Source organism: Leptonychotes weddellii, chromosome 7, assembly GCF_054177405.1.
Source record: "Leptonychotes weddellii isolate Sample4059 chromosome 7, ASM5417740v2, whole genome shotgun sequence".
NCBI classification, from domain to species: domain Eukaryota; kingdom Metazoa; phylum Chordata; class Mammalia; order Carnivora; family Phocidae; genus Leptonychotes; species Leptonychotes weddellii.
In genome coordinates, this window is record NC_138375.1 from 10,653,347 (window position 1) to 10,676,114 (window position 22,768).

The 22,768-nt window shown below is 49.9% G+C and overlaps 1 protein-coding gene across 4 annotated transcripts in view; it reads left to right on the plus strand.

Moving 5' to 3' along the window:
- Positions 1–849: 849 nt before the first annotated feature.
- OTULINL (OTU deubiquitinase with linear linkage specificity like) overlaps positions 850–22,768 on the plus strand; it is a 28,238-nt gene continuing 6,319 nt past the window's right edge. The window contains exons 1-5 of one of the 4 annotated variants that reach the window (XM_081825918.1): positions 850–1,039; positions 20,603–20,762; positions 20,852–20,883; positions 20,981–21,072; positions 21,841–21,990. In XM_081825918.1, the coding sequence (XP_081682044.1) occupies positions 976–1,039; positions 20,603–20,762; positions 20,852–20,883; positions 20,981–21,072; positions 21,841–21,990 (498 nt within the window). In that variant the 5' untranslated portion in view covers positions 850–975. Of the gene's footprint in view, positions 1,040–1,584; positions 2,595–6,851; positions 8,372–20,602; positions 20,763–20,851; positions 20,884–20,980; positions 21,073–21,840; positions 21,991–22,768 lie in introns of those variants that run through there. The other 3 variants (XM_081825919.1, XM_081825916.1, XM_081825917.1) reach the window with 3 other exon arrangements.

A 22,768-nucleotide genomic window follows, 5' to 3' on the forward strand; every position in this document is an offset into this window, starting at 1 on the left:
GCCCTAACTATACTGGAGCCACCTAAAATTCCAGTGTTTTCCACATCTTTCTTTAGTTACGGGATTTGTTTCAAAGGGTGTCCAAACTTGCCACATGCAAGTCTGTTTCTCTCTGGAACTGTGTATATTGGAGAAAAAGGAAGTGTTCACCACGACTTTCGTTTTCTCCCCCCCCTTTTTTTCTGAAAAAGGGTCCCGCTGAATAGAAAATCAGGGGCCAAAGAACCTTGTTGTGAGCGCCTTTTTATTGTTGGTCTGTTTATTTTTTCCTTTTGATAAACAATTTTATCAGAGGATTAATTTTGTCAATAACGCACAGATTCCGCCTCCTAAAATAAACTGTGAGTGACTTCTGAGTAAGCATAACCCCGTTCTGCTGACCTAGGGGAAAATAAAGATCAAAAAATTTGCCCAATCTAGTGGAAGAGGCCCTGCGCCGGGAGCTACATCTGGATCCAGCCTCGCCCTCCCATGGCCGTGACCCACCAGCGGCTTAATGTCCGGGCCAGGGATAGGAATCCTTCCGTACCCTCGCCGTGGAGAGGAAAAAGGCACGGGTCCCTCTCCCTCATCATCCCACCCACCAGGTTTCTTTGCTTCCCACTCAATGGACTTTCGATGTAAAGTGCTAGGGAGATCGCGGGATCCGTCCAGGTGGAATTCCCAAGACGTCTCCGGAGGAGCGGCTTCCCACGCCCCGCTCTGCACGCGGAGCCGCGGCGGACCCGGTGGGTGCGCGGAGGCCCCGCCCATCTCTGCCCCAGGCCCCGCCCACCTCCATCGCGGCCTCTCATTGGCGGCCCAGCGCGTCAGTCGGCCCCGGGCTCCCGGGGCGGGAGCGCGGACCGTCGTCCACAACCCGCGCCTTGTGAGCCTGCCAGCCGCGGGGAAGCGATCCCCGGCGCCGGGGGGCGGCCGCGGCGTCTGACTGACCGACGGGGGAGGCTCCGCGCCCGTCCGCAGCGCGCGGCCGGCATGGCGGCGCAGAGAAGCCCCCCGGGGGCGCGGGAGCGGGAGGGTCCTCGCGCCCCCGCCGCAGGTGGGCCCCGGGCTGGGGAGGGGGCGGGGCGGGGCAGGGCGGAGCGGGCGGGGTCGGCGGGCAGCCTGGGGCGCGCTCTCCTCCGCTGGCCGTCGGCGCAGTCCGCGGGCTTGGGGTGCGACGCCCGTGCGCTGAGGGTTGGAAGGTCCGGGGGCGCCCCAGGGCAAGGGGGGAACGAGCTGCACCCGCAAACACCCCCGGTGGGGTTTGAGCTGCAGTCGGGGACGAGGGTCGCATCGCAGCTGAATAGGAACTATGCCCTCGGGAGGCAGAGCTGTTTGGGTCGTGGCTGCGAGCCACCTGCGGAGGCGGGGAGGGCAGGTTCCTGGGAGGAGGGAGCCCGTCTTGCGGGCTCGAACGGGGTGGGGGGCACAGGCAGCCGCTGGGGGGCCGGGCCCTGCCGCCGAGGAGAGGCAGTGTCCCCTTCTCGGTGTCCCCTCTGAGAACCTGATTGTTGTCGGGGGAGTTGCGGGGCGGGGGGAAGTTGACGGGTTTCGCGCTTTGCTGGTGGAGGATGTGGCCCACACCTTCGCAGCAGTCAAGACTTCTGAACAACAGAGAAAACTGGCTTTTGAACAAGAATGCCACCAAGGACAGGAGCTGCCGCACAGAATGGCAGGGGTCGCGCGCTCAAGTATGGGCGCTGAGGTGGGGGCGCCTCCCGCCCCGTGTCTAGGAGTCTCGCTCCCCGCGTCGGTAGCTGGGGTAGAGGTGAAGGCTGTTTTCCTTCCCCGCCTTCAGCTGGCAGTCCCAGCTCCGAGGAAGGTGGACGTAGCAGCTTCTCGGTTTTGAGCGCATTCCCGTTGCGTGTTTGTCCGGTGGCCACCGCCGGGGTGTGAGCCTACTGGTGATTTTGGGGGAGCGTGCCTGTTCACCAACACAGAGCTGGGGCTCGAGGTACTGCAGCGTTTATGGGAAGTTGGCAGGTGCCAGGACTGCTTATTAATTGCGGTTCTTGGTCCCAGCAGGAACTTTTGATTCACACCTGAGCTGTTGGGTGTGGTGGAAACAGTGCCGTTCTGGCAGTCAGGACATGAGTTCTCGACCTCATTCTGCCCAGCACTGTGTGTCTAGAAGGCACAGTCACTCTGGACTTCTCATGGATGAGGACGTTGGGGTAGCTGATCCATAAGCCGCACCCCCCCCTCCCGTCTAGAATTCTATGATTGACTTACCTCCCAATCTCAAAAGTTTGGAAAATGAACTCATTTTTTCAACCTTTCTGCACCTTGAATTATTATAGAATTCGCCAAATATTTCTTCTGGGTGTATTCATTTGAACTTTTTATGATGTGATTCCCCCCCCCCCCCTTTGCCTTATTTTGGGAGGGAAAGCAAAGCTGGGAATGGAGGTAGGCCTGAGAAGGAGAAAGCTGGTTTGGGAGGCAGAAAGATACCTACTCTGGGCTTAACCTAATGGCCAGGAATTTTTCCTTCCAATGCATCAAGTTCAAGGTGTGCCAGCACTGTGAGCCCAGAAAATTCTTTCCTCAGCTCCAGCCTATGGGGACTGCAGATGGTGTGCAGCAGTGGAAAAATGTGATTCAAGGATCAAGTTATGGAAAACTTTTTTTTTTTCCTCCAAAACACAACCCATAACTTCTGAGGACTAAGGAGCATAGTTTCCCTTCTTTACAGGTGGTATTGGGGCGGGGGGATTTTTAAGGCAGTTGCCAAAGGTAGGATGGGGGCAAGTTATTTTTACCTACCCCTCTTTTGGTAAGAGAGAGACCAAGGTTCACTTCTGAGGTAATAGCAAGTGCTAACAAGTCACACTTGACAATAAAAACCAAATGGACAGCAGCCGGAGGAAGCCCACAGAGCGGGTAGGGATGGAAAGAATTTTCTGGTAGCCATTTTTACTCTTTGTAAGTGTTTGGATATTGAGAATCATGAACTAAACATCTGTGCACAATATGATGGGAAAGACACTGTCAGAATTGGAATATTAGACAGGGAAGTGGCACCCAAGATGATTTGGTGCAATGCTCCGAGGCCCCAAGACTGGGGAGGAAAGAGGAAGCAGGGGAGACCCGCCCACTGGAGGAGAAACTCAAAATCCTCAGCATACCTTTGGCAGTCAGGGCGCTTGAAGAGGGCATGTGCTTCCTGGCTCGTCTTGCCTCTGGCCAGCCTCCGGGTCATTAACTGTTATGATTAGTTCACACTCTGCTGTGGTTCTTCACCAAAAAGACTGCCAAGTTTGCAGCCATGTCCTCAGGAGCTGCAGGACCCCAGGGTGGTCCCTGGCTAGCCGGGGGTGGCAGGAATGCCCAGTGTGGAATGGGGGACCCAGCAGCCAGGTCCCCTCCTTCCAGCTACACATAGAGCAGCTCTGCTTTTTCCTCCCCCCCTTATATGCTGTTCTGAGTAAGATTTTGTTTGGGGAAAAGAGTCTAATGCTAAACAGAAAGTTTAGAAATCATGGTGATGGCCAATATTTTTGGAATTTTGCTGTTGGCTTTATTCCATGGAAAGAACTTAGAACCATGCCTGGCCCACAGTAAGCAGTCATTGTTATCATCATTATCTTCATACTTTCCTTTTTTTGAAAATATTTATTTATTTAGTTCAGTTAGCCACCATATAGTACATTAGTTTTGTTTTTTTTTTTCTAAGATCTTATTTATTTATTTGAGAGAGAGAATGAGAGAGAGCATGAGAGGGGAAAGGGTCAGAGGGAGAAGCAGACTCCCTGCTGAGCAGGGAGCCCGGTGCGGGACTCGATCCGGGGACTCCAGGATCATGACCTGAGCTGAAGACAGTTGCTTAACCAACTGAGCCACCCAGGCACCCAGTACATCATTAGTTTTTGATGTAGTGTTCAACGATTTATTAGTTGTGTATAACACCCAGTGCTCCTCACAACACGTGCCATCCTTAATACCCATCACTTGGCTACCCCAGCCCCGTCCCCTCTGAAACCCTCAGTTTGTTGCCTGGAGTCCATAGTCTCTCATGGTTTGTCTGCCTCTCTGATTTTCCCCCCTTCAGTTTTCCCTCCCTTCTCCTATGGTCCTCTGTGCTATTGCTTATGTTCCCCATATGAGTGAAACCATATGATAATTGTCTTTCTCTGCTTATTTCACTTATCACAGTCCCTTCCAGTTCCATCCATGTTGATGCTAATGGTGGGTATTCATCCTTTCTGATGGCTGAGTAATATTCCATTGTCTATATGGACCATATCTTCTTTATACATTCATCTGTTAAAGGGCATCTCGGCTCCTTCCACAGTTTGGCTATTGTGGACATTCATCATTTCCTTACACCGTGAGGTGGTTGTTATTTTTATCTCTTATTTTATTGCTACCAAGTCACATACAACTTGTACAAGTTTTCCCACTTCCCACATAGACTTTTCTACTAATTAAAAGATGTGTTCCTCAAAACCATGGAATACATTATTCCAAAGCTGTTCAAGGATGCCTTTATGTACAAAGCAGATGTTTCTGATCCACCAAATGCAGTCTTTGCCCCGTTCCCTTGGGCAGTCCTAGGTACCACACTGGGTAAATAGGTGAGTTTATCTGGTGAGCACTTCTGTGTTTAAAGGGAGTGTGGGCAAATCAGAATGGCTAAGGACCAGAGAGCTGGTCCATGGCAAGAAGAATGATGAGGATTGTGGGGCTCATACATTCCCCCCTCAACACGGACTGCTAAGGGGTGCTTCCAATTGTGATCTTCTTCTAGAACCAGTGCCGTCAAAGACTCTGCTCTCCAGGACCTGAACAATGGGTGGAGGGGGTGCTAGCAGTGGTCAGTGGGTGCCAAGGAGGAGAGGAGTGAGTAGCTGGGGTTCTTTGTGTGCTAGTTGTAATCTTCAAGAGAAATATTTTCCATCTTTAAAAGATAGTTTGAGGGCTTAGGAACAAAAACAAATAAGCAAAACCCCAACGCTGCAATTAAAACATGCACAACAGAATGTTTAAAACCAAATGGTCTGTAGTTGGTATTTTTTGCCAGCCCATTTGCCCCACTTTGATACTTTTACATTTCTGTGAGATGGATTTGATGCCAAACACAATGTAAGTTTAGTAGCAGGTGCTTTAGCTGAGTCGAAATCCCAGATTGGCACAGTTATGCACTTGAAAATGACCTTTCACCTGGCTTCCTGGCGTGGGTGGGTGCTGTCTCCTGTGTCTCTAGCACCACAGTTGTCCTTGCCACGGAAAACAGTGGGCATTTGACGGAGACACAACCCACGGATAGTCTTAGGTAATCTTCACAACCACCACTCTGACGGAATTTGCTCCAAGTTTCCAGCTAGTAAGTGGTGGCCAGGATTCAAGCCTGGCAGCGTGGCTCCATCCAAAACCGATTCTTCACCGTCCACCTCTTCTGTCTCCTGAAACTCGGTTCAGGATTATACCTGAGAGCACTCTGGTGTCCGGGTTCCCTCCCCACATTTCAGTTCTTCCCAATTAAAGTTGGGTTATCATTTCAATTACCCCACTGTTGCTCCACGTAACTCACAGGTCTGGGGGACAGAAGAAGTGAGACTGTGAGAAAGTCTTCATGATCGAGCTAAAACTTCCAACATACATGGTTGCTTTTTCTTAGCTATGAAAGCCCCTGCGTCATCTTGAGAGGAGTGAGTGAGTTATTGGGCCCGTGGATTTGACCTTTTTCTTCTGTCCACTTGAAATCTCTGGTAAATGTGCAGTTACTTAAAACAGCATGCTCTCAGAATCGAGGTTGCTTACATGTTTATTGATTTGCAATTAACTTAATGGAAGAACAGATAAGTGTTATTTCACAATAAATCAACAGAGAAAAGGTTTTGTTTATGCGCTTTTTTGCCAATAATCTTTTGTTCTGGTTATACCCCATTTTACTACTTTCTCATTTCATTGGAACCAGAAGAGACAGGTGGCATCATGTTTAAAGTAAGAGGATGATAAAATGCTTATGTTCATTTCTAGGAGACTAAGGACTGTTGTCTGGTAGCACTGTTGCTGGGATTCTCAAGTAATAAGCAAAAATCTTAGAAACCAGAGCACTTGGGTGGCTCAGTTGGTTAAGCGTCTGCCTTTGGCTCAGGTCATGATCCCAGGGTCCTGGGATCGAGTCCTGCTTCGGGCTCCCTGCTCAGCAGAAAGCCTGCTTCTCCCTCTCCCTCTGCTGCTCCCCCTGCTTGTGCTCTCTCTCTGTCTCTCTCTTTTCTCTCTGTCAGATAAATAAATAAAATCTTAAAAAAAAAATCTTAGAAACCGTAGCACGTAAAATGCTATGCTCCGTGAATTTCTGAATTAAGAATTTAGCAGTTAGCCTTTTGTTGTTGATTTAACCAGGTATCGATGACTTTGAGGCTATGTGGGATTGTTGGATGGTAGATATATGGTAATTTAAAATACCGTATTAGCTCTCTCTCTGCTTGCCCTGTAGTTGGCTTTTATGAATATTAGGGTTAGCCTTCTAGCAGAGGGAAAAGTAATGTAATTGGAATTTGGTTCCTCAAGAGACCCCCTCCTCCCCAGTCCAGAGAGAGGTGGAATCTGGTTCCATATCAAGGGTTAACTGTCGAAAGGAGGGAAGCCCACTGCCCTCTCTTGTTCCGGGTACAGCGGACTTGAACGCCCTGCTCTCTCCAGGCCTGGGACAGCCGCAGGGGGTACAAACGCAGCAGAGGTGGGCGAGGGAGCTGGTGGTGGGAGCTCATCAAGCAGTGGTCTCTGAACACCTTGTGTCTCTCCTCTCAGCCCTGGAGTCCGTAGTCCCCCAAATTTAGGAGAAGTGAACTGAATTCCTTCTTGCCTGGTAAAGAGAGACCCGGCCCCTAGGTCTTGGACCTGTGACAGGACGACCTCACCTTTCCCGTGAGGTCTCTAGAGTGACAGGAAAAGTGAGTGCTCTGTGTCTTCCAAGTCGCGTGTCCTGGGCCACGGGGCCAGGTCGAAATGCCCCAGAGGAAGCAGGACAGCTGACAGGGAAGAGACGCGGAAGAGGTGACCAGCCCGTGCGCCGTGGGCTGCGTCTAATCGGCCGCCATCCTGATACAGAGGACCGGACGGTCCTGATGCCAGCAGACAGATCAGCTCTTTGGCATTTCACTTGGCGCTTTAAAAATGAGCTTGGAGTTCAGTTTGCCGCTAAGGATGCAGTTGACCACTTCCCTTGAAAAGCAGCTGTAGCCAGTGGTGATGTTAGGGTAATACTGCGGGGTCCCTCGGCCCTGCACCTGAAGCTGTGTCAGACTTGGGCGTATCGTTTCCTTCCCCTGCAGCCCCAAGTAGAGAGAAAAGCCACTCGAACCGAGAGAGGGTTTATGAGACCAGTGTTCTCCACGGTGTCTCCCTCTGCTTTGGTTGCTAAGTATTGGCTGAAGTCACTTTTGTTAAACTCAGCTGGCTGTTAGGGTAGGGGAATTGTGTGGCCAAGGCTGCTGTTGACCTGCACTGTCTTGTTCTTCATGCTTTAATATTCCAGTGTATTCTCCCATTTATGCCTCATCGGTTGATTCATTCAAAATGTGGAGCCTGTAACCTTTGAAGGTACGGTTCTCCTTCTCCCTCCCTCCCAGGCTCCTCCTCCACCGTCCCTTTTTAAAAAAAAAAATTCTTGCTGTTTTTGGAAGCTGGTCGCCCTCCACGGAAGCCCCGCTGTGAGAGATCTGTAGAAGCGAGCGTGGACTTCTAACGGTGGGAGTTGTTGCTGGCACTTGTCACGGCCTCATGTAACTGCTGCGTGTGTTCAGGGCATCTTTCCTGTGGTGCAAGTTGTGGGTAATGTTTTAAGTGTAGTTGAACTTCAGTTGTTTCACAACTACTTAAAATCCTGTGCCTTGTGCCTCAGTGTGACAACTCCTTTGACACAATGCAGAAACCAGTTACCGTAAAGAGGCCTTTAGTGGAGGAAGGGACCTTGCAGCTGAGGGCCTGGCCTCCTTATACCTGTTGCTAGGGGAGGCAGCTGAGGTCCAGAGTCGCTCAGCTCTCTAGGACCAGACTGTGGGTCCCTGAGCCCCTGGTGCTGGCTCATTCCTCTGCCTTGAACCACTTCACGTTCTCATTTCCTGCTTTGTGTGTACATGAGTGTCATTAAGGGAAGAGAAAACACTGGTGGCTCACTGTTCCTGACAGGTGTGGTGTTCCAAGTGAGAAGGGTGACCACAAGGTAGAGGCTTTTAGTTAGGATTCCGTATGGCGGAATAACAGAACCACCCCAAATAAGTGAATCAAGTTTATTTCTCTCATGTTCCAGCTCAAAGGTGGCTCTCCAGGGCTGGGATGGGCTCCATGGTGTCAGGGGTCCAGCTCCTCACTTCATGTCCACCATGCGTGGCTCCCATGACTAGCTCCTTCGTGGTTCACGATGGCTGCCGGACATCAGGTACCGCACTCACATTCTAGCGAGCAGGGAGGAAGAACAGGGAAGACACCCCGCTCTGAAAATTGCACATAATGCTGCTTACGCAGAATTCACTCGTGCAGCTCCACCCAGCACCTAGGGAGGATGGAACGTAGCCTTTGTTCGGGTAGCCGTGCATCCTGGTCAAGTCAGGACTCTAGTTCTCTGGAAGAAGAGAGAATGGATACTGAGGGAAGCCGGCAGTGTCTGTCTTGGAGACACAAGGCCTGGATCCTGATTACGTGGATTCATTTTACTTATTCAACAAATATTTATTAACCGTCTACTCTGTGCCTAGGCACCGAGGAAGCCGAGCGCAGACACAATCCCAGTCCTTAAGACGTATACCTATGTGGGGAGACAGACCTGATCAAACACAAACATGGTTGTGTAAACTGTGCTAAGTGCTGTGAAGGGAAGGGACACGGTGTGCCCAGCGAGTAATGGGGACTTGAGCAAACCTGGGGGCGAGGGGGGGCGGGGGGAACGGGTCAGAGGCTTTTCCCCAGGAAGTGACCTTGGAGCTGACAGCTGGAGACTGAGTAGAGTGCAGGGTGTTACAGGCAGAAGAAAGAGCTCAGGCGGGAGGCCGGTGTGGGTGCTCAGGGAGGAACTGACAGCCAGTCCTCTTGAGCAAGAGGCAGCGGGGAGAGAAGAGGGAAGAATTAGGGTCAGCCTGCGTGGGGCTCTGGAGGGAGGGCGACCGTCGTCGTCGGCCTGTGTGGCACGAGATTGTCCCGGGACATGGAACTTTTACTGCTAAAATTGGGAGAGTCCCAGGCAGGCCAGGATTGCTTGGTCACCCTTGCCGGAGGCCACAGGAATACTTGGATTCCTTTAATATGAACTTCAGCCAAGTCCCTTCTTAGACAGACATAGCCCTCAGCCGCTGAGACACCACTGGCTGGTAAGACGCCGCCCCTCCTACTGGCCGAAGGGAAAGAGGCACAAAACACAGGCAACACTCCCTGTGGTTGGAGGGCGTGACCAGTGAGACTTTAGCTGGCATGATTTCTCCTGAGAGGAATTTCGGAAATTACTTGGCATGTGATGGTATATTATTTGAGATAACAAAAGGGCCCAGGGCAGAGGAAACCCGTACTCCACGGTGGCCTGTCTCAGCGCTGCCGGTACATCGGAATCACCTGGGAACTTGACCAGCAAGTCAGAAAGTGCACAGGTGGACCCAGGGCAACGGAGGTTGGCTCCATCCCAGGGCCCCTCAGGCGTGGGCATGCGAGTGGGTGGCTGGGGATCTTGCAGAACACAGACGCTGCTTCCTTGGGGCCCGCGGGTCTATATTCCTAACTGCCCAGGCAGTAGTGATGCTGCTGTCCAGAGACCTCGAGTACAGTGTCTGCAGTGTTTGATGAGAGTTTTGGAAGCCACTGGTTTCTTTTCCTGGAGAGCAGAGCTAAAGGACCACATAGAGGTGCGTGGGTCCGTGAGAGGAGAGAGGAGGAAGACGCCAGGAGCCCAGGGAGGTTCCGCTTTGTGCCGCCATCAGGGGTGGGCCCACCTCAACTTCTCAGTTGGTTCCTAGGAGTTGTGGGTTATATGATGTGGCTGGTTCCTGGTTCCAGAAGAACCGGCTCTGCGTGGTTTCTGGTTAGGATGGGGCAATAGGAAGGTGATGCACCATTACCTCTCTCACACCTTTAGAGGCTTTTCCAGCCCACTTCACTGGCTGCTAGGATTTGAGTCTTTCCTACAAGTAAGAAAACCAGGGGCACCTGCGTGGCTCAGTCGGTGAAGCGTCTGCCTTCCGCCCAGGTCATGACCCCAGGGTCCTGGGATCGAGCCCCACATCGGGCTCTTTACTCAGTAGGGAGCCTGCTTCTCCCTCTGCCTGCTGCTCCCCCGCCTGTGCTCTCTGTGTCAAATAAATAAATGAAATCTTAAAAAAAAAAAAAGAAAACCAAAAATAATAAGAAAAGCCAGAAAGATTTTTAAATAGGAGATGATATACCCATTGAATGTAAAAAAGCAACAAAAACAAAAACAAAAAAACCCAAACAAAGAAAAAATACCACTGGCTACAGAGTGGGAAATGGTTTGGGGAAGGGAAGCCAATTAGAAGGATTAGTAACCATTAGTGACAGAACCCAAATGGGTCTGATTAATGGAAAAATCACCGCAGGGCAGAAACGAAGAGTGGTTCATCTGAGTGTACCTTTAGTTCTCTCTCGGTCACATTTCATAAATGATTTGTATTGGGAGGTGGAAGGTCTAAGAGTTGAGAGAGCGCCACCAAAGTCCTGGCGGGCAGTGAACCAGGTCCAAGAACACGAAGTTTAGCGGGGACACGTGTCAGCTCCAGGGTCTCAAGCACAGAGCCTGCACGCGTGATGACCTCCTTGCTTCCCTTCCCAGGTTCTGAACCTGAAAGGTAGCCACGGGAGTCAGAGAATTTTATTTTTTAAATTTTTTAAAAGATTTATTTATTTGAGAGAGAGAGAGAGAGCGAGCACGTGCACGAGCAGGAGGGGCAGAGGGAGAGGGAGAGAGAATCTCAAGCAGGCACGAGCACAGAGCCCCACGTGGGGCTCGACCTCAAAACCCCGAGATCACCACCCGAGCTGAAATCAAGAGTCGAGCGTCTGACTGCACCACCCCGGTGCCCCAGAGTCAGAGACTTTTTAAATGTCAGCTCAGTGAAAAAACCCACATGTCCTAGTTGTGTGGCCAGATCGGCTAGCTGAGCAATGCCCGAAGTGAGCTCACCTCTAAAAGGTTAGGCCCAAGGGCACCTCTCTGCCAGCAAGGGAGGAGGGGCCAAGCTGAGCGGGTTCTTCCAAACCTGCCCTCAGACCAGCCGCTTTCCCTCGGGAAAGAGTCAAGTGAGAGAGGGCTGGGGCCGAGGCCTGAGCCAAGTCTCCAGGAAAGCCCTTCCAGCTGGAAATCCGAGAAGGGTGGGATGAAAGCGCCGGTCTGTGTCTCTCCCTTCAGAGGCTGGCGAGACATACTCCAGCAACAGGTCTAAAGGGCTTTACGTTGATGGCAGGCTTAATGCGAGCTGACGGCTTTTTCTTTCGCAGGTATGCAATACTAACTAATACAATCTCAGGCTGTATGCATCCTTTGAGTGAATCATCTAGAACAGGGTTTGGCAAAGCACGGTCCCTGGGCTGAATCTGGCACCACTCAGTGTTTAGATGGCCGGCCACCTAAGAATGGTTTTGACATTTTTTTTAATGGTTGGGGGGAGAAAAATCAAAAGAATACCGTTTCCTCACATGTGAAACTTATATGAAATTCGGACTTCAGTATCTGTAAATAAGTTTTCTTGGAACACAGCCCCACTGCACACTGTCTCATACTTGCTTTTAGTCAGGGCCAATTTGAGAACTTGGGACAGAGACCAGATGGCTGGGGAGCCTAACATACTTTCTCTCTGACCCGGTACAGAGAGCTTGCTGAGCCCTGACCAAGAATGAAGGGGTGGTCAAGGGTTTGCATTGTCTCCTGGGTGGGTCACACTCAGGACATTGTGTTCCGCCCCGTGGCCTCACTGTAAGTGTGGAGTGGATTCAGACGAGGGTGACCCTGACGATGAAGAGACACACCCCCCCCCATCCCGAGATTGTGTCCTATGAGGACTGGTTGAGACCACAGGAATGTTTAATCTAGGGGAAAAGCAGGCACAGTGCAAACGAGGGCTGCCTTTTATGTCCCTGCTTGTTGATTGTTTTGAATTCTTGGAAGAAAATTGCTCCAGGAAGGCAGCTTGGAGGTTAATTCAAAGGGCACTGACCTTGAGTCAGAACGTGTTGGTTCAAGTTCGGACTTCTACTCGCGTTCCCTGGGCTTCAGGTTCTTCACCCCAGAGATGAAGGGTGCAGGCGACAGCCCATCCCGCGTCCAGGTCCACAGTGACTTAAGATTCAGCTTTCACCGCAGAGGTGTCTTCCGGCCGGCAGGGGACACGGTCATGGAGACACCTCACCGACCTGCAGCTTGGATGGAGTGCAGAGGGAGCACCAAGGGGAGGGATTCGCTGGGGGCTGGTGTGCATCGGACCTCGGAGAACAAGTAGGAGCTCCAGCCCCTTCACCCAAAGCATTCTGTGATTCCGTGAAAGACTTAAAAGGTGTCGTGTAGAAGGGCAATCCCACAGGTTCCTCAGGACTCCAAGTGATACCCTTTCAGACCCGACCACACAGGTAACATCAACATCTCTAACAGGATCTAAAGGCCCTGCTGCTCTGAGCCTGGCCATCCTTCCCTTTCTTCCCTTGCCTTGCGGACTCTTGTCCGTCCCCTGGGCCTCCACTCTGACTCATGCTGGCCGAGGTCAGGTACCGATGTGACCTCTGTTGCTGGGAGCCATGTTTCTTTGGAGCAAACACAGGAGGAGGGGCCAGCCTTGCATTTGCAACAGTAGCATCAGCTCAGCCCACAGGAGGATTGTTTTGAATTCTTGGAAGAGAACTGCTCCAGGAAGGCAGCTTGGAGGTTAATTCAAAGGGCACTGACCTTGAGGCAGAACGTGTTGGTTCAAGTTCGGACTTCTACTCGGGTTTCTTGGGCTTCAGGTTCTTCACCCCAGGATGAAGGGCGCAGGCGACAGCCCATCACATGCCCAGGTCCACAGTGACATTGCGTTCGCAACGGTACCATCAGCTCTTGGCCCAGGGCTCAGCCCACAGGAGGAGCTTACTCTATTCATAGACTAATGGTAGACTTGGATCAATAAAGAGAGAAATATTCCAGAAAAGGAAATGGTCTCCCACACACGGGAGTGCGTCTGCACCCCCAGAGGTGGAGGGGAGATTGCACCTCCTTCAGTATCTGTAAATAAGTTTTCTTGGAACACAGCCCCACTGCACACTGTCTCATACTTGCTTTTAGTCAGGGCCAATTTGAGAACTTGGGACAGAGACCAGATGGCTGGGGAGCCTAACATACTTTCTCTCTGACCCGGTACAGAGAGCTTGCTGAGCCCTGACCAAGAATGAAGGGGTGGTCAAGGGTTTGCATTGTCTCCTGGGTGGGTCACACTCAGGACATTGTGTTCCGCCCCGTGGCCTCACTGTAAGTGTGGAGTGGATTCAGACGAGGGTGACCCTGACGATGAAGAGACACACCCCCCCCCATCCCGAGATTGTGTCCTATGAGGACTGGTTGAGACCACAGGAATGTTTAATCTAGGGGAAAAGCAGGCACAAGGGGACTCAGCCAGGGAGTTTCCGGGTGCCTAGTGCCTTGGCTCTTATAAGCACCGGTGTGTGGCTTGGGTGTAATTTCGTTCTGACCCTCTGTTATCACTGATGGGCATCTCCGTTGGGAGACCTTTTGGGATCCCCGAAGCTACGTGATTTGGCTGACGTCCAGCAGCTAGGCTATGGCAAAGTAAAGACAGAGTCCCTGGCTTGTTCGGCTGAGTCATTGGTCTCTCCCAGGCCAGGGAGCCTGCCTGGCTGGCTAAGTTGATCCTGGAGTGCTGAGATTTCTCAGAGACGGCGTTCCAACTCGCTAGGACCTGGAAGCCTCGCCCACCCTCAGCTCTTGTGTTTTTAGAGTTGGGGGGTTTCAAAATCCCCTACCCGTGATTAGAAAATTACACTTATCTTTTAAAGTGATGGGTTGCAGTTAACACCCCTAAACTTGTGTCCAGTAAGTGAAAAAAGTCTCAGAACTCTGACATTATTAAACACACACACACGCACAGTCCTGTCGGGGTTTGGCAAGAAGCGGTTTGCTACTGTCCTTCCTGACACTCAGTTGAACAGGAGCCTTGGGGATAGCATGCCCAGTCCTGCGGGGATTGTGCTAGAAGCCCGAGTGGGTTGCCTGACAGGGCTACAGCTGAATGTCTTACTGGTCATGGCTTTGGAGATAAAAACCTTTCGCTTGGTGGCTCTCTTCCTCAGTGATTCTGATCTTGCACTTTTGGGTTATAGCACTTTACTGAGTGGAAGGCTGTCCTTTTTTAATGGAGCAGACTTAATACCTGAAACACAAAAGCATACAAAGACTTTTGACCTCACATTTCAAAGATTTGTTAAGAGGACTTTTTTTTTTTTCCTGAATATTTCCTCCATAACTGATATAAAAACAAACAGCTAACCTGTGAATTTTCAAGAACCAAGACCATTAAAAGCCAGTCTTTCACACTGCCATGCTGACTTTTTTTTTTTTTAAGATTTTATTTATTCATTTGAGACACAGAGATCCAGAGAGAGAGCATGAGCAGGGGGAGAGGGAGGAGCAGGCCCCCCGCTGAGCAGGGAGCCCGAGATGCGGGGCTGGATCCCAGGACCCCAGGATCATGACCTGAGCTGAAGGCAGACGCTTAACCATCTGAGCCATCCAGGCGTCCCACGTGCTAACTTTTAAAAATTCTCTAGTCGTCTGCTCCGTACTCCGCATTACTTAGAAGCCTCGATGGCCTCACGGGTTTGTTCTGTATGTTTGTCATTCTGCTTGCATACTGTTTATTTCATTTATTTAGACTAACATGTGTTATTTTGCTTGATTCTCAGGTCTCTGAATTTCTCAGAGCTAAGCTCTGAGAGAGGCGACCCCCTGGAGGATGGAGGTCTGCCTGCCATGCGGGCATCCAGCTCAGAGGGCCTCGTGTTATTCTTTTTTTAAGATTTTATTAATTTATTTGAGAGAGAGAGAAAAAGAGAGAGAGAGCATGAACGGGGTGGGGGGAGAAGGAGAGGGAGAGGGAGAAGCAGACTCCCTGTTGAGCAGGGAGCCCGCCATGGGGCTCAATCCCAGGACCCTGAGATCATGACCTAAGCCGAAGGCAGACGCTTCACTGACTGAGCCACCCAGGCCCTCTGGGCCTTGTGTCATTCTTCGTCCCTGCAGAGAGACACCCCCCCCCACACACACACACCAGGGTGTGCTGAACCCGGGGAGTGCAGGCCGAGGCACCGTGGGCCTGGACAAGCCGACCAGTAGCCTTCCCTGACAGGAGGGCATCACGCCACCCATCCACCATCTCCCTGAGGATAGAGCAGATGTCTTTCCACTTCACATCCTGCCAGCCCAGCGCCCAGCCCAGCGTGGGGGGAAGAAGGACAACCGAGGAGGGCCTGGCGGGGGGGGAGGGGCGCGGGGGGAGGCCTTCCCAGACCCGCCTGTCTGCTGTACCATTTGGCTTCTGATCGCACCTCTCTGCAGCATTTCCCGCCCTTGCTGAGAATACCCCCGAAAGCCACATTCACTTTTTTGAAGGGGGCAGTGTTCCAGGACTCAGCTCAGAAAAGTGTGAGAAGTTTACCAACACCTCTGAAATGGCTGTGTCCCTTGCTTGGTCACAGCTGCCCCTAGCCCTTCACTGCCCTCGACACAGAGTGTGCAGCTGTCCTGGGACCTTTCCCACAGGTCCCTCTGCATCCTGATCCGTCCGTAAGTCTCTCTCGGGCACTCTGTCTCCCGGGTCCTGCTGAGTAACCGTAACACGGGATGCACGCAGGTGGAAGAGCCGTTGTAGGCATTAAATTCAATTTAGTATCTTTTACCTTAAATTTTAACAAGATGATTTTAATGCGTGTATTTCTACACTCCCTCTGCTCTCAGGCATCTGAATTAAATTGCCTTTTACATCTTTTGGCTCAGGCCTAATGTCCCCCCTCCGTGGCCCACTGGGGAGCCCCTGATCTGCTTCAGGAGAAAGTCATCAGCCAGACGCAGCTGGCTGTGTAGACAGACGTGTGTAGGAAGAAGGGGTTGGGAGGGAAGTAGAGGCAGGAAGGGATGGGCTCTCTGGGCCCGGGACACCCCTGGAAGTTTTGGGGGTGAAGGAGACACTGAGGAGTTTCCACGAGAAGGAGCCCAGGGCTCCCCACTGGGACTGCCATCTGCATAATCACCCTGCTTCTGGCCCTGCAGTGTCTTTTGGTTTTGTTTTCAGGGTTTTTTTTTTTTTTTTTTTCCCCTTTTGGTTTCCTGTTTGAATTATTTCAGCTTTGGTACATTTTAGAGAATGGAAAAAATTCTAAGTAGAATTTTACCGCAAAAAAGTGGCTTTCTCTCTTTTTTTTTTTTTTCACTTCTAGTCCTGGTCTCTATCTGCCATATATAGTTTGAGTGGTGGCAGATGAGATTTGACTTTCAGATAGCCGCCTTGTTGACTTCGGGAGACTCTGGTGCCATTCCTCCAGGGCATCTGAGCAACTTAAGTGCTGGTTCTTTTGACTGTGTGGGTTGGGGTCTCTCGCATGTCTTCGCGCTGAAGAATGGGGGGTGGGGAGCAGTGAGACCTAGTTAATCCACTTTCCAATAGGACAGATGTGCACGGTGGCCTCATTTCAGCCACCACCCAAGTGGTCCATTCCAAATGTACTAAAATGAAATTTTGTTTTTTCTCTCTTGACTAACATGGGTGAGGACCAAATCCATAATTCTGGCAGGAGAGGCTTCATTGCCAAACCCGGCCCCCCACCCCCCCCCCCCGCCACTCCCATGTTGCTTGTCCTTGTCCTCGACCCTCTTTGTATATCTTTTCCCGCTGGTTGCCGGGGTCAGCATCGCCCCAGCGACAGGGGAGGGGAGGCTGGGCGGGTCACTGCTGAATCCTCCCTGGTGGACTGGCGGATGGGGGACCCAGTGAAGGTCCTGACATGGGAAATTTTATCCCCTCTCTGCTGTATTTGGGGAAATGAGATTTGACTCATGAGATCATCCAAGACGCGATGATGAGTTTTCCGCAAGGCACCTCATTTGTGGTGTTCTCGTCTATGGCTGTTTTTTTGAGTTATATATAATCCAGTTAGTGACACGTGGGGGGAGGCGGGGAGATGGATTTTAAGTCTGTTTTTTAAGAGTCTTAATTCCACTTGCTGTAGCAAAGCCGATTTGAAGATTGACTCAAGGGCATACTTCATAGGTAGGAGAGCCAAGGGATTGGGCCTGCCGCTCGGGCTCCACATTGCCCTGGCTTTGAATCTCAGCTTTACCGCTTACGTTTCAATCTTTCTCTCCTGTGCGGCTTCCTCATCTGCAAAAGAAGGGTGGTTGGACTAATAGCAATAAAAATAATAATGAACATGGACTTGGAGACTCAGGGTTTGCCAGATGGCATGCTCAGCGCTTCCCTAACATTTCCACCCCCCCCCCAACGGCTCCCGAGGCAGAACCTGCTCCATCCCCCATGTTACTCCGTGGGAACTGGCGTGCGGTCAGCACTCCGTGGGTGCCAGGCAATGTTGCCATCCCCAGGCTGAGAAACAGAAGCTTAGGGAGGTGAAGTCACCAGGGCATGAGCAGGGCTGGGTTGGGGCCCTGGGTGGAGGAACGTCTTCAGGTGCATGAGGGAATGAATTCCTATGAAGCATATAGCATGGCTCTGGCAGATAGCCACACTCAAACTGTAGCTGTTTTAGCCACCAATGAAGCCATACACTTTCCTACTAAAGCACTGCACTTCCTCTCCTTAGATGAAGAAACCCCACTTCTCGTAATGTCATCGTATCTTGTATGAACCCCTCAGGGTTGTCTATGAGCTGCAGCTGCTGCTGTGGGACTTCTGGGGTCCCGCCCCCAGGTTGCTCCCTGGTGCCCACACCAGCCCCCATGATTATGCTCCCGGGCCCTTGTTGGGTTAAGCCACTTGACCAAAAACTGTACCAGTTAGGTAGAGGGAGGCCAGGAGTGTAAGCTTGTATTCCAGGTTTGCACGCGAGAGGCATACTGAGCCCTCATGTGTTTGTTTGTTTTCTGATAAGTTGATCCTATCTCCCCTTCTTGGGTTGGAGGCGGGGTTTAATTTCAGGGTAAAGGCAGTAGGGCCAGGGAAGTGTGTTGTACATGTGGGGTGGGGTGTCAGATGAGCCATAATCTGTAGAGGACCCCTTGGAGGCCCCAGGCAGCTGCCAGAGAGGCTCATGCTCAGGAGAAGGTGCTGGTTTAGGGGGTCTCAAATCAAGTGCCCCAAGGGGCCTGCCAGGAACTCAAAGGATGCCAGGGGTTGGTTAGAGTCTGGGACAAATGAGAGCAGGGTGCCCCATGGAGGAGGCAGCAGCCAGACCCCACCTCAGTGACTTCAAGCCCTCCAAGTCCACACAAAAATGAGCACCAGCCAGTGGGAAATGGGCAGATGCTCTACAAGTCTCTTCCTGGAAGAAGAAATGTGAATGTGTTCCTACAGAAATGCAGACGATAGAGAGAAATCACAACCAGGACCCAGGATCGGGGTGGAGGGAAAACGCAGGTGCTGGGACATGTGATGGGGGGGTTAATTGATGGTTTGTTCTGGAAGGCACTTTGGCCATAGCTGTCAAAACTAAAAATGTACACACCCCTTGATCCAGAGTTTCCTGTTTTGAAATTATCCTAAAAGCTACCCTGAGCCCACAGGGACCGTTGGAGGATAATGTCTGTCTCGGCAATGTTTGTAAGAGTGAGAAATGGAAAACAATCCAAATGGTTTATCACTACGTACATATGTGATGGTCTGTCTTTATACTGAAATATTATGCGTTCTTTAAAAAGAAGAATGTAGATCTATATGTAGTGATATGAAAAGATGTCTACTTTGTATGAAGAGAAACAGCAAACTGTAAAATCATGTGTAATATTCCATTTTTCTAGAAAATGTTTATAAATACATGAAAAGAAATTATGTATCACCTAGACAAAATTCTAGTTCTTGCTGAGTTTAAGGATTTACTAAAAGTATTTGCATAGGTCAGAATTGTCACAGTTGGGAAATCACTCTGAATTAATAAAAATCTAAATTATAGATGTAAAGGCAGTGTAGCTTTACATTTTTAAACAGCTCCCAAAAAGTTTTACTAAGTAGCTAGGCAGGGCTAAATATGTAATGAACAGCTAATGAATTGTTCTAAACAGATGAGTACCTGTTTTTGAAAATGCCCTTTTAAGTCGTTGTAAGTGTGTCTATTCTTATTTACTGGTAACTTTATTTCTTTTTTTCTTTTTTGGTTAACTTTATTTGCTGGTAAATTCTTTCCTTATGAGAGTTTAAATGTATATCAAATATCCATATAGTCAAAAATGCTGAAATTGGGGCGCCTGGCTGGCTTAGGTGGTGGAGCACGTGACTCGATCTTGGGGTCGTGAGTTCAAGCCCCACGTTGGGTGTGGAGCCAACTTAAAAAAAAAATGCTACAATTGCAGATCCTGAATTGCTGAGGCTTTTACTGCAATCAACCACTGGAATTTTACTAAACCTTGTGCCAGGGAGGGAATGATTTCACAATGAACCCCGGGAGATTTGGCCACTATTCAAAAGTTCTCTTCCTCATTTGTACTTCAGCGTTTTACATGCTCAAGCATAATACGATTGGGAATCTGCTGCACATAGTAAAATACTGTAAGTGTGCAGTTGGAGCTCTCTGGCCCGTTCGTTCTCCCTGGTCACATCAGGAATGGGAATGTATGCCATACGCAGCGCACCTGTCCCCGCCTCACTGCTCTTCTGAGGGGTGTCCAGCCTGCTGTTTGGGTCACTCATTGTGTGTGTGAAGGTGATGCTGTCTGCTATGGCTCATAATGATCTAAGAATGTCCAAGTGGGCAGAAGCGCCTGGTGGTGGCATTACTGGAGGCCCCCTGGTGCCGAGCAGAATTCCTGGAACCATTCTCGGCTTCCGCAGATACACAGCACAGTGCACGCACGCACCGTGCTGGTTCTGAAATCATCTCATTCCATCTTGCCCCAGTGAGGTCCGCGTTTTTCCCAATATTACAGTCAAGACCATTCAGAGGAGAGCAGTCAGGTTTCCCACGGTCACACAGCCAGGGTAGTAGAGGCAGGTTTTGAACAGGTCCCAGGGATTCTGAAACCGATACTCTTTATGGTTATTGCTGGTAAATTCTGTGGAACAAAGATATTCTTACGTAGAACGTTGATTATAGGAGAACCGGGGGTTTCTTTAACTTTCAGATTGAATTTCTGAATGCTTTAAAAACTGTTTATGTAATCAGGGGCTCCTGGGTGGCTCAGCCAGTTAAGCGTCTGCCTTCGGCCCTGGTCACGATCCCAGGGTCCTGGGATCGAGTCCTGCATCGGGCTCCTCGTTCCGCGGAGAGCCTGCTTCTCCCTCTGCTTGTGCTCTCTCACTCTCTCCCTCTGACAAATAAATAAATAAAATCTTTTAAAAAATAAAAACTATTTATGTCATCAATGATAGACACTTTGCAGGTAAAATTAGCCAATATATTTTTCCCCCTTAAACAAAGCAGACTTGTGTAATTGTGATGTGCCTTTTTTTTAATTATTAATTTCTTGTAGGAAGTGACCAAGCTCACTCCTGGATGCTAGTCACCAGCCAAGCTTTAGGTACTGTGTGGAGAATAGCAAAGGGGTCAGTGATGTTGGCAGCTTCATGTCTGGTGGCCGCCCTCTGCTACTTCAGGAGGATGCACTGCAATTTCGGGCACTGGCTGAAATGGTAGGTGGTCAGATCAGCTTCCAGTTTCACGAAGAGACCCTTGCTGTTCAAAGTATATTTTTTATATCATTGTTCCCTTTATCTTTTAGGTGGATTGGATATCTGCAGAGAAAATTCAAAAGTAAATATTTTCATATGTTATTTCTAAGGTGCAGAGAGGGTTCAAGAAGGGTGAGGAAAGGGAAAATTAACTACCTTTTCTATTTGATTTGGTCCAGGGAACCTCAGCGTGGAGGCGGAGGTTGATCTGCTCAGTTACTGTGCGAGAGAGTGGAAAGGAGAGACACCACGTGCCAAGCTGATGAGGAAGGTGAGTCTGCTGATACAGGTCATGGATGGTACAGAATGCATGTGTGAAAATCAGGAAGCAAACGTTGCACTCTGCTTTACGAAGCCCAGAGATCCGCTAACACCAGATGTGCCATGAGGAACAATTGTGGCTCTCATGATAGAGCCAAGCAGCTGCCACACACTGGCTTTGGGCTGTCACCTAGATAGAGCGAGGGCCTTTGAGGACCTGGACGAGGACGTAAATGGGGCTGTAATTTCAGGAAATTTGAGGGGCACTCTTTTCAGCTCCTCCTGCCAGGCCTATGGCCCATCTCCACATGCAGGGGAGACTTCTGTCCTTGGAGGGATTAGGCACCTGGATGTAAAAGATTTTGAGGATTTTTAGAATTGCCCATTGGACCAGTCTTGGTAAATATTTCCAGCAGTGCTATCCAACCTTGTCAGCAGCGAGAAAGTTTTGTTGCAAGTACTTTTTAGCATGGTCTTAAATGTATATAGTATTTTTTTTTCCCCACTGTGGTCAAGTTATACCATCTTCTTCCCTAAATGACATTCCCTGGCCCTGAGCTTCCAGGAATTTATCAAATGAAAGAGCAGGACTTGGACTCACTACACACTGAAGTCACTTTAAAATGACTTGTGGTCGCATTCATAATTTAGAATTGTTTTCATTTTTGTTGTCCACTTTATTTGGGAGTCACACCTCAGTGGCAGTGCAGTGAATTCATTTTGCTTATTCTCTCATCCAGAGGAGTTGAAAACCAAATTCTTCTTTTTGTGCGGACAGGCTTACGAAGAGCTATTTTGGCGGCATCACATTAAATGTGTCCGACTAGTAAAGAGAGATAACTATGATGCTCTGAGGTCAGTGCTGTTCCAGATATTCAGCCAGGGCCTCTCCTTTCCATCCTGGATGAAAGAGAAAGACATTGTTAAGGTACGTCCACACACTGGAAACGTGGGGGAACAACGCGTCGACAAGCATTGCAGTGCAGATGGCTGGGTCTTCCGTGGGCGGCTCTGAGATGGAAGGAGCCTTCAAAGGCCCTACATACCCCGTCCGTCTCAGAGAGGCCATCCTACTCAGTCTTGTTTGTTTTTAATGTCACCATCTTTTCTCAAGAAGGGCATCTGTCCTTCATAGGCAAGGTGGTCTACTAAAATTCACTTTTTTACTCTACACTTACTCGAGTTTTGACAAACACATAGAGTGCTCCAGAGATCCCCCCTATTCCTTTATAGCCAACCCTCTCTCACTCCTAGCCCCGGGTCACCATTGATAGGTCTTACGTCCCTATCGTTTTGCCTTTTCCAGAATGTCCAATCATGGAACTATCCAGTGTGTAGCCTTTTGAATCTGACTTCTTTCATTTAGCAAAATGCATTGCCATTCATCCATGTTCTGTGAATTTGTAGTTCATTCCTTTTTATTGTTGAGTGGTCTTCCTTGACGTGAGTATGACGCAGTTTGTTTATCCGTTCATCACTTGAAGGACATCTGGATTATTTCCAGTTTTTGACAAGTACGAATAAAGCTGTTATAAATATTTCCATACAGGATTTTGTCCTTTTGGGCAAATGCCTGGGAATGAGATTGTTGGGTCATGTGGTAGGTGTAGGTCTAAGTTCATAAGAACCTGTCATCTGTTTTCCAGTGTGGCTCCGCCATTTTGCATTTGTACCAGTAATGTATAAGAGTTCCAGTTGTTCCACAT